At 29.9% G+C, this 11533-nt stretch overlaps 1 protein-coding gene across 1 annotated transcript in view; it reads right to left on the bottom strand.

The window, feature by feature from the left end:
• Positions 1 to 213: 213 nt before the first annotated feature.
• The window catches only part of LOC111631170, a 39588-nt gene continuing 28268 nt past the window's right edge, over positions 214 to 11533 (bottom strand). The window contains exons 4-6 of the mRNA XM_023375372.1: positions 2437 to 2535; positions 2030 to 2222; positions 214 to 393 (exon numbers count right to left, since the gene is read on the bottom strand). Of these exons, the coding sequence (XP_023231140.1) occupies positions 267 to 393; positions 2030 to 2222; positions 2437 to 2535 (419 nt within the window). The 3' untranslated portion in view covers positions 214 to 266. The remainder of the gene's footprint in view (positions 394 to 2029; positions 2223 to 2436; positions 2536 to 11533) is intronic.

Below are 11533 nucleotides of genomic sequence, written 5' to 3'. Positions count from 1 at the left end.
TATATTTGTATATGAGTTGAATAATACAATTATGTATTACATACATAGTTTAATTTTTAAAATGGAAAACTGAGATGTTTTTATACAAGAATTGTATCTGCTTGAGCTTGTAATTCAATTTAATCTTGAGACCAAGTGAATTACAAGCTCAAGCAAAAGCTCAATTAGCAATACTCACACTGAATTATATGGCATGTGTAAGTTCATATATCCATTCAAATATAATCAAATAATTAGACTTTTAGGCTTTAATTAATGATTAATTATTAAATAAGATATCTTACTAAATTTGCTTTAACAATTGGATTTTCAACTCTCATCATTCTTTGCTGATATTTCTGTCTAAGTTGTATATTACGCTGTCTGCATTTTTCTAATGGTGTAGGCTGGCATCTGATAAAAAAGTATTTTTAAAATAATTAATATTTTAATTCTAATTCTTAATATTTATTACATTTAATTTTATACATACTAAAAAAAATGCAATTAAAATCTTTAGATCTAATTAATATATAGGGTGCACCATAAGTCTGGAACCATGAAAGTTATGTTGATCTGTGTTTATTCTTTTACAAGTAAACCATAGCACTAAGTAAGGAAGAATGAATTTATATTATTTTGATAACAAAGACCTACAGTCAGTGCAAAGTTGCTAAAGAGTTTAAAAGACTGCATCCAGACTTCTGATCAATCATAAAAAGCAGTTTAGATACAGCCTGTTAAATTCTTCAGCAACTTCTCACTTACTTTGGTTCCCCACTATCAAAATAACTTAAATTAATCCCTCCTCAGTGTGAAACCATAATTTTCAAAAACAGGATTTAAAAATTTGACAAACCAAAAATTTACTATTTTATGCAATTGTTTTGAATTTTACATATCTACTGATGGTCCCAAATAGAATATGTTAAATATAATTATTAAAAAAAACTGCAAAATTTAATGTTAGTCACTTATTATTGTTCTAAACTCATATTGTTGTTGTTCTATACTCATGTAAAACTTTACTAAATATAAATTTATACGTTTACATTTATAATCAGACGATTATCAATAGAATTGCAATAATCAATAATAAAACTGTTTATCAATAGTTAAAAATAAATCTGAAAAATTTAAGTTATAAAACAAGAAATCAATGATATCTCCAATATTTTTATTTATATTTATACTAAAGAATGACATGGTTTTTTTTTTTTAATATTAGTCTATTGTGACTATAATCTATTAATAGGAGTTATAACTTTATTATACTGATTTAACTGGCTAATATTAATAAAATAATATTTAAAGAACTAGAAGCATTTATTAATTAATGATATATGTTATTAAATTACTAAATACTTTTTAATTAAAATGCTTAGGTTACAAATAACTAATGATAAGAACTAATAATGTAAGTAAGAATGTAAGTAAAACAATACATTGTTTATTAACATGTGTTTATATAACATTTACAAAAATATTTAACAACAAATTTTTTAACTTAATTAAATATATATATTTACTGCTATTATTTGATACCATTATGCTCTAGTTCTAACAAAAATGAATAACTTCCAAAAAAATATGATTATCTGCATTTTTTCTTGTTCATTTTTAAAATTAAAAATCTAATTAAAAATTGATCTAAAATGATTCTAAATTAAAGTTATCAAATTTTTACTGAAACAATTCTGTGACAAAAGAATAAAATATTTTATTGTTTAATTTAAATACAGATGTGATCTATTTTATTTAAACAGAAAAAAATTATTTCAAATTATAAAACATTTTGAATTTACAGTATCTAATTATGATATTTAATTTAAAATGTTTTGTACATAAATTATGTTTTCTTAGATTTCTATTGATTATAATACAATATCACACTGCAAAAATAAAATATTTAGTGGACAGATATTAGAATGATACATCTATAGTTCATTTTACTAAGTATACAAATTGTATTTTGAATTAAAAATGATCAATTAAATACAGTGTAAAATTAATTTTACGAAAAAATGAAAACAAATTGAAATCAACTCACGTCATAACAGAAATATTTGGAATTGATAAATGATCACAAGAAGAAAATACAGTATTAGGGGAATCTGATGCACTACTGATAACTTTTTGACTTTCACGTCCTACATCCGTTTTCTTAGAAACTTTTTCACTTTTGGAAAAAGAATTTCTTTCATGTTTTATGTGTATTTCCTTTTTGCTGATTTCTTTTTTTTCTATTAATTAAAGCATTACAAAAAGATGATCATTTTCAGAACATGAAATATTTTAATAAAATTTTTAAGTATCTTCTGAATTTTAAAATTTCAGAAGATACAAAATAAAATTTACAAATATTTTTTCCTCTTAATTAAAACATTTAAAATTTATTAATAAAAATATTTTACAGTAAATAAAAAATATAAACTTCAAGAAAAATAAAGCATATACCTGTATCAGAAATTAATTTATATAATCTATCCCAGCATTCTTTTCCTAAAGTAATTAATTTTTCAATGTCTTGTTTATAATTATATTCATGTGGAAAACCTAAAATAAAAAACATATATTTAAATTTTCATTTAGTTTTTCTTGATCATAAAAATACATTTTATTATATAATATATTATTATAAATTTTATTTTCGAAAATTTTATAAAAGTGTGAGATTCTGAAGGGGCAATTAAGAGATTAAATTAATTAGTTCACTGAGGAGAAGTGGGAAAGTCCCACTTCCTTTTTCCCACCCCCCTCATGATACTCTGGTAGATAACACTGATCAAAATATCCCTCCAAGTCAATGATTATTACAATATTTGGACTTATGTTATAAACTTAGTCAAAACAGTCAAGTATTAATGAGGGGAAACTGTCAATTGAATAAAATTATGAGATAAGGAGAGTTGTAACACTGAGGGAAAGTATCAACAATCCAACCAAGCCGTCCAATCCGCGATGTCCCATCTCAGTCAAACCTGGATCTAACTTGAACTTAGGAATGCAATAAATCAAGATCTCCTGAGACTGTTCTCATGCAGGATGCATATAAAGAGGGGTTGCACCCAATCATCGGTGCAATCACCGAAGAAGACTGACTCCATGCTGGACCTCACACCCATCATCTCCACGAAAAGTCAACTGACCATCCCAAAGCCTTCGCCACAGACCAAATGCCTAACGAGATATTTGGTTTACTAATTTTATGTAAACTCTCTCTCGGTCAACTTAGATATTAAGTTAGACTTACTTGTTAGATTTAAAAAATTAGCTACCCGCTAAGACTAACAGTTTCAGTCCTAAGAACAGAACCAGTATTAACGCTACAGAACAGTATTGTGTTCCTGTCTGCTGAAATATGTTTTATTGTTTATATTAAATTGTTAAGTTTATTTAAATAATTGTAGTAACTTGTGTATCGCCGACACCTTATCAACGACCTCGCTAACCCTCCCACTTGCCTAATTTAACTCCATCCACAGACACTGAGCGGTCATCACCTGGCTGTCGCCATAAAAAAAGGAAGAGTTAGACTCTCTATCTCCTCGTTCCTCACAAAAGTATACATACTTAATAAGTGATAAAAAGAAGAAGTAGATATAAAAAATTTAAAATCATAATATTAAAACTTCCAAATTAATTCTAAGTTTGTCAATTAATCATTTTAATAAAAATAATGAAATCAGCCTTAGCAAAAAGACTGTTAATATGGTCATAAACAAATTAAAATTTATAGAAACAATAAAAATTATCAGAAGAGATCCACTTAAATAGGTTTTGATTCTTAAAAATTTTATTCAATATGATAACAAAAACAAACAGTGACATATACCTAAAGATAACAAAAACCTAAGAAACAAAAACTTTGTAGACAGTATATTTCACAAATATTGGTCAGGCTGCTGTGATGCACAGTAGCAAGGATAAATCTGTGTTAATATGTGTAGGATACAAGTTATCAAGTTATATGAATTTAACAAATTTAACATCTCTGGTTGCTATCAAACTACTTGTAAACATACTGTCTCTAGGGGCCCCTTCCAAGTAACATGCAGCTCCTGGTCAAGATTTGTGAAAGAACCTACAAAATCAATATTAGAACATTACATATAAGAGCTAGAGAATGCTTCTTAAATACATTGTTATATTCATAATATGAAAAACAATAACATACAATTGGAAGAAATCAGACTATTCATAAAACAGCTCAATAATAATCAATTATTATTTACTGCAAATTAATGCAAGAACTAAGACATCAACAATAATAGTTAATATCAGAATTTCTTAGATATACAATATAAATGATATATGAATAAAAACAGATACATTTAAACCCTATTCCAAAAATCTTTCAAACATAGAAAGATTATTGTTTAAAACATTCAAATTTCATTTATTATATTATAACCCCCAAAAACATACCTCTAAACCTTACAGATACAGAAACGTCTGTCAAGTATGTATAAATCAATCATTTTCAAATTATTACCATTTTATCTTAGAAGTACACGAAATACAATAAGTATAAAACCTTCATTCAATAACCATGTTTTATATTCATATTTATTTCACTATAGAAAATTCTGATATCTGGGACGTAAAGCAATCATTCTGACATCAAAAGCTGTAATAGTGGTGACAAAAATTTTCATTATATAGTTTTGGTATCGGTGCCAATGTCCTTTTCAATAAAACAGTATTTCGGTTTCAAATGCACACTTGGCAGTGTGTTTTACAGCTGACAGTTACTTTAAAGTATATATAATGCAATAATAATTCCTTCAAACTGTTTATAAATGAAATAAACTTTGGAATAATTAGTAATGAAACAAATCTGTAATGCACTGCCAAGTGTGTGTTTGAAAACCGAAATATTGTTTTATTAAAAGTAATATTGCACCAATACCAAAACTGTATATAATGAAATTTCTTGTCAGCACTATTACAAGATGTTGGAACAATTACTTGACATCATTGATATCACAACTTTCTATAGCAAAATAATTAGTAATGTAAAACTTAGTCATCGAATGAAGGTTTCATACTTTATTGTATTTCGTGTACATCTAAGATAAACTGATATTAATATGAAAATTATTGATCTACACATGCTTGATGGCAGTTTCTATACCTGTAAGATTTAGAGATATGTTTTTGAAGATATCACTGATCTTTTCATTTCATGTGCTTTATAAACAGTTAAATACAGTCATACCCCGGACTTACGCGATAGGTGGGACCGAGCGATAACCACGTAAGTCGAATTTGCGTAAGTCGGGGTATAATTTTGCATATAAATACATACAAATTATTTTTAATTGGGACCAAAGACTAAAGAAAACAATAATTTAGAAAAAAAATGTTTAATAAAATCTTAGATAATACATACGTATAACAAATTATATTATTATACAATTTTTCACATTAACTCAATTATCACACCATAATTTTAACATTGTTTCCATCTCAGCGATAATACCGTGACGTTTACGAATGATGCTTGAATTTAAAGATTGAACATTTTTTACAGCTTCGAGAATTTTTTCTTTACCTTTTATAATTGTTCTGACCGTCGATTCCGGTAGATCAAACTTCTTTGCCAATTCACAAATTTTCATTTTTGTATCGAAGTCTTTAATAATGTTAACTTTACATTCCAAAGATAAAGTTTTTCTTTTCTTGTTTGATGCAGAAGAATCAGTTCTACTTCGTTTGGATGACATAGTAGAATGTTAAGATTAATCATATTCGTTATTGTAAACCGCGCTTAAGTTAGGCGTCATCTGTTCATTTCTTTTGTATGTCCGACGATCAAAAGACCGCTTGAGATTGAGTCTGTTTATAATTTGAAAGGTAATCTTGTCAGTTGTGTATACAAAAGGTAAATTGTTTACAAAATGAGTATATACAATTATCTGATAAATGTATACTTTTTTCGTCAATTGTTCACGATTGCAGATGCCTTTTGTGTAAAATCCAAGTCAGATGTATGTAAGCTAATAAATGTTCTCGTTAATCTTATCTCGCCTTTTGGTTCGTTCACGGTTACAAGAAATCACCACATAGAGTCTCTCAAGTCTCCGTAGATATAACAAACAGAAATAAATTACACAAAATAAATTGTAGCTATGCGTCAATTCCGTGCAACACGTCCAAACATTAAGCTGAACAATAGTGTGGGGGGAGTGAATAATCAAGAGTTGCGTGGCGCTCAAACAAAAGACGAATCGACGAGATTTGAAAATCGCGTAACTCCGGGTTCGCATAAGTCGGGGTAGCATAAGTCTGGGTATGACTGTGTCTAGATGAGTGAATGAATGTATCTGCAGAAGGCTGCAAGACAAAAAATGTCACATTCTCCATAATGGAGAAATAAATGAAAAGCTAAATTTGAAAATTATTCTTTAAATATATTTCAAATTATTATTCAGAGAAAGTGGCAAGGGTTTAAATTTTCCAATAACACCTTTAAATGGTATCTGTGGCGGCCGAATAATTGTAACTAGCGCTACATCTGAAAATCTAGGTGGCGCTGGCGCGACGGATATATAAGCATGTGCAGGCCGTCCGCCATACTTCTTTTTCTGACTTGTCGACTACTCTCAGGACGCGAGTTACTCTCATGTACCTACACGTGGATCCTAACCAACCGTACCGATAGTGTAGAACGAGATTTCTTTGTACATTGTGTAAATAAAGCAAATGGTGAGATATATGACTACGGTCTCTATACATATATTCTCAGCGAACACAATCAAGTGGTGCGACGACCACCACAGTATCCATGGATAATGCTCTAATTTAGACAATTAGCAGTACAATTGCTCTAAGTGGGGTATGATATCATGTGACTATGTAAAAAGTGAACTATCTAGAAGAAATAATTATGGCCCATTGATGCATGAGAAGAAATATAGAGCCACAATGATTTATTACAACAATATTTGTGAAACAACAAATTTTCAATAATTTGTTGTATTATATAATATAGTGTTAGAAATGTTTACCATGTAATTTGTAAAGCTGTCATGTAAAGCTGTTGACAGCTAAACATATGATTTAAATACTTTATTGGTTATGGGTTTTTAGCATTTTAATATGATCATCTAACTGATAAGAGCCATTTAACACCATAGGCAGAAATGCATTTCAGGTCACATATAAGGCAATAACAGTTTCAATTGTGTGTTGTTTTTGAAACCGTGTTTTGCGAATATATTGGACTTCGAACTCACATTTGAGTTATAAATAAACACTTGGCTTTATTGCCATCATTTTCATCATTTGATGGAAATAAAGCCAAGTGTTTATTTATAACTCAAATGTGAGTTCGAAGTCCAGTTTCAATTGTGTGATAATCCTTCAATAAAACTATTTACTATATACAGTGGAACCCTGGTTAACGAACGTAATCCGTTCCACGAGTCCGTTCGTTAACCGAATTGTTCGTTAACTGAAGCAATTTTTTCCACAGAAATTAATGCAAATACAATTAATCCGTTCTAGCCGTCAGTATTTTTTGTAATTTTATTTGTAAAATGGGTTTTATTTAATGAAAATATAGGAAAACGCGCTCACAAACAGTCGATCAAGGTTAAATTTTCGGAAAAGGGAAAAGATTTGACGGATATAAAAACATCACATACGATCGTCAAAGTTCTAAAATGACAGATAGCAGGAACAATAGGCTAAATTATGAGCGAAAGGCTTATAGATTTATCAACAATCTCTTATCAGAGTCGACGAACAGGTGTCAAATAAACGCTTCAGAACAAACCTTTCTCGTGACCTGATCTGGTTTCGGTTTTCACCTGGAGACAAAGAAGAAAACAATCGGGAAGCGAGGAATGGGACGCAGGACTAATCGTAAGGTGAGATTCAAGGAAGAAATACTATAAAAACCCCGAATCTCAAGGTCAAAACCCAGTTTTCCTAAAAATTCTATGGCGATTAATCTGTGTCGTCTTCATCTGGATCAAGCCTGAAGTCGTGCCCGCTAAAATTTGTGTTGTGTCTCACGGACCGCTCCAGTCGTTGCAGCTCTGTCACCTACCATCGCTTCTGTGACCAAGCGAACCCATCTCGTCCGCTCTGGGGCTACTACTGATCAGCTTGCACTATCGTAGGACCAGCGATACGCCACTCCTCAGTGCCGAGAGAAAATACTGTAGATAAGCCATTTCCAACTACCTCAAATATGTAAGCATCTTCCTGTTCTAATAAACGATTTTCACTGTAAAGTACTTGTCATCTTTGTCTCCTCCGCCACCATCAACGTAGTACAAATGGACCCTAGACCATCACCGACATGGTTATTTAATTGATTTTCTTTGATTAACTGATTTTTCCTAAAAATCGGCAAGCTTACAAATATGACACAAAAAGCCGTTAAGTTCGTTATCCGAGACAAAATTTTTGCAAAATAAAAGTTCGTTAACCGATTTGGTCGTTAACCAGGACGTTCGTTAACCGGGGTTCCATTGTATTTATAGAAAGTATAATATATATGCTACTGTGAATGACTGATATCTGGTGAATGTCAACATTCTGCAGTGAATGTCAGTATTCACACAGTCGTTTCATGTATGTACAAAATATTTGCTAAATATCATTATTTCTCACTTACACTGGCAAATGTCGACATTCAGCATGCACTGATGGTGAATGTTGAATAAAAATATTTTTATTATGTTAAGACAAAAATGCAACTTTTTAATATGTCAAAATAGGAGAAAGCTTAAGTAACAGCACATGTAAATAAACTGTTGAACCTAAAATGAACAGTACATTCTAAATCATTAAAGAAAATAATACAATAATAAACTTACACATAAATTATGTGATTAACGTTATACAATCTTATTTATTGCAACAACTTAAACTGTTATGGCACTTTGAATTGCACAAGAGTCCCTTGATTTACAGCTGCTTCTTTTTGCAATGACTTTTCGAATTAGCTGCAGCTGCTTCTCTCAGCAATATTTATTGAGAAGAAATCTCATCTATGGAAAGTAACTTTTCTTTACAAATTACGAACTGATCTGTTAATGGTGTCTTTTATTCGGATATTGCGGACGCCTTACTGATGACCACTCTCATCCTTCGCCATTTGACGTGACAAACCGATCCCCAGCTCACGGAATCAAAAGAACGAAAACGCCATCCAGTGACAAAGTGGCTGCCACTAAACTGTTGCCGGTAAAAGAGGTATGACCTCCAGTTACACGCAAAGGATTCGGCGACAGACTGTCGCCTCTCTGTCAACAATGGCTTCTCGGATGTCGTTTCGACCTCCACTAAAGGTTATCTGTGCCTGTTGAAATACACCAGCGATTGTTCGAATGTATAATAATATGACCAAATATTCGGTCTTTCACTGACATATTTTGTATGTGTCGACATTCACCGGAGAATATCGACATTCTCTAATTTCGGTCTTTCACAGTAACATATAAAAATTTTATATAAATGTAAAGGATTAATAAATAATTCAGAAAATTATACTAATGTACTTGTGGCTGTTTCCCACATCATTTGTATAGTATATAGAATTTTATCATATTTTCTTTTCTTTCTTTCACTTTCCTTTATTCTTGCTTTTCTTTTGTTTCATTTTCCAAGAAATTCAGATGGAGCACTTCCCTGATAGGATGGGGCAGTAAAAACAATAGAAAGAGGAAAGGTCCTGAAGGAAAAGCAGGGGTGAGTTAAGCACTTTTTGGGTAGACACTGAGGAGAGCAGACATGTTGAGAAGGGACTCTTGGTCATTTTCAGCAGATGACAAGATTGTGAAGAAGTGGTGTTCGAGTTAGAAACACACAGAGAGACAATTTTCGTAAGTGTCTTCGAGGTGTCTTCAGAGAGAACATCCCAAAATCACAGAGAAGTTCAGAGAGAGAGAGAGAGAGAGAGAAAGAGAACATTAACTGAGAGAAGAAAGTTGAATCCAATCAATGTGCAAAGGGAACATTCAAGACAATTGAGTACTCCTGTCCTAGATCTCTTCTTCCTTCCTCTATCTGTACATATATCATATTATTTTAGTCATAAGTATGTTAAGATTAGCTTAAGGATGTGACCTGCATTTGTAAAAAACAAACTGTTCATTTGTTATTTCTGGGACATAAAATTTGTGATGGAGCCAGTTTTATACCATGAGGTTCTGTATATAATTGTATCGTGAGCAACGGGAATTACAAGGGACTTGTCTTGGAGTTGGAACCTGCTAAATTTTTGTTCAAAATACAAAATAAAGTTTTTTGTGTTTTTTGAAAATTATACCTCATGTATTTCTCATTTCAATACAAACAATACCACATACTAATACTTGTATAAGATAAAAATAATTCTTGCATTAAATGATATCATTTCTGAATTATTCTAATTTAAGTATCAAATAAAAACTGTTATCTTATAGAAACAAAATTTAATATTTAAAAAACATCATCAAGAACTTAAAATTGACATCTCAGTTTTGTAACATAAAAATAATGAAATAAAAAAAGTCAGTATTATGCCATGAAAAAATTAAAATAAACTGTATACTAATATTTATAAAATTCCTAAAAAAGAAAAGAAAAAGAAAATATTAATAAACTTAAACATAAAACGTCTTAAATTATCCATTTATTCTAATATAATCAATCTTTATCATGATACAATTGATGTAACAAAATAAGGCATAAAAATATTTTTAAAAAGTACTGTAATTTTATATGGATTACTCGCAGGTTATCAGTATTTAAAGAACAATTTGAAAGTTGGTGCAAGTTATGCAATCAGCAGATTATACACCAATTTTAAATTGCAGTTACAAACTCATCAAACAGCTTTTTCTTTGTTTATAGCCTTATAGCATAACTGATATTATCTAAAGATATCAGAGTCTGAAGATAAACAAAGAATATCTATAGACAAAGAATATCTTAATATCTTCTAAGAATATCTTAATATCTTCAGAAAATATATTTTTTAAATCTTCTGCCACATATAAATCTGTCATCACAATTTTTCCCAAAACTACTAAATACATATATATTCATATCTCAGTTTTATTTCTCTCCTATCATTTTCTGTACATTCAATTCAAACTATAATTGTTATTATAAAACACCTTATTTGAATTTGTATCTTAAAAACTGATAAATTTCTGATAACTATTTCCTTTCTAATAATGAAGTCATTTCAGAGAACTTTAATGATTGAAATACACAATATAATTATCATCCTAATAATTTATCGATTAAATTCATCACTATGAAGTGAAATTTGATAGCTAAAAATAATTATATTGTGATGTTTGCACAAAATTAGAGTTAACCACAAAGGTAGACAAGATACAATAACAATGAAATGATATATTTTCTATTTCGCATTTTAATACATATTCTTATTAGGGATTCCAATGTCACAGTACAAAATTATGGCATAAATAATAGTTTGGTATATCCACTAAACATAGAGGGGTCCTGATCACAACAATATGATCAATCCTGAACCTTAAAACTAAACTTATATACTAACTTATTACTAATAACAGAAAAGGAT

Source organism: Centruroides sculpturatus, unplaced genomic scaffold, assembly GCF_000671375.1.
Source record: "Centruroides sculpturatus isolate CEXI.00-Female unplaced genomic scaffold, Cexi_2.0 scaffold641, whole genome shotgun sequence".
Classification (NCBI taxonomy): Eukaryota; Metazoa; Arthropoda; class Arachnida; order Scorpiones; family Buthidae; genus Centruroides; species Centruroides sculpturatus.
Note: the sequence above shows the minus strand (reverse complement) of the source record. Positions and strands in the feature narration are given on the sequence as shown.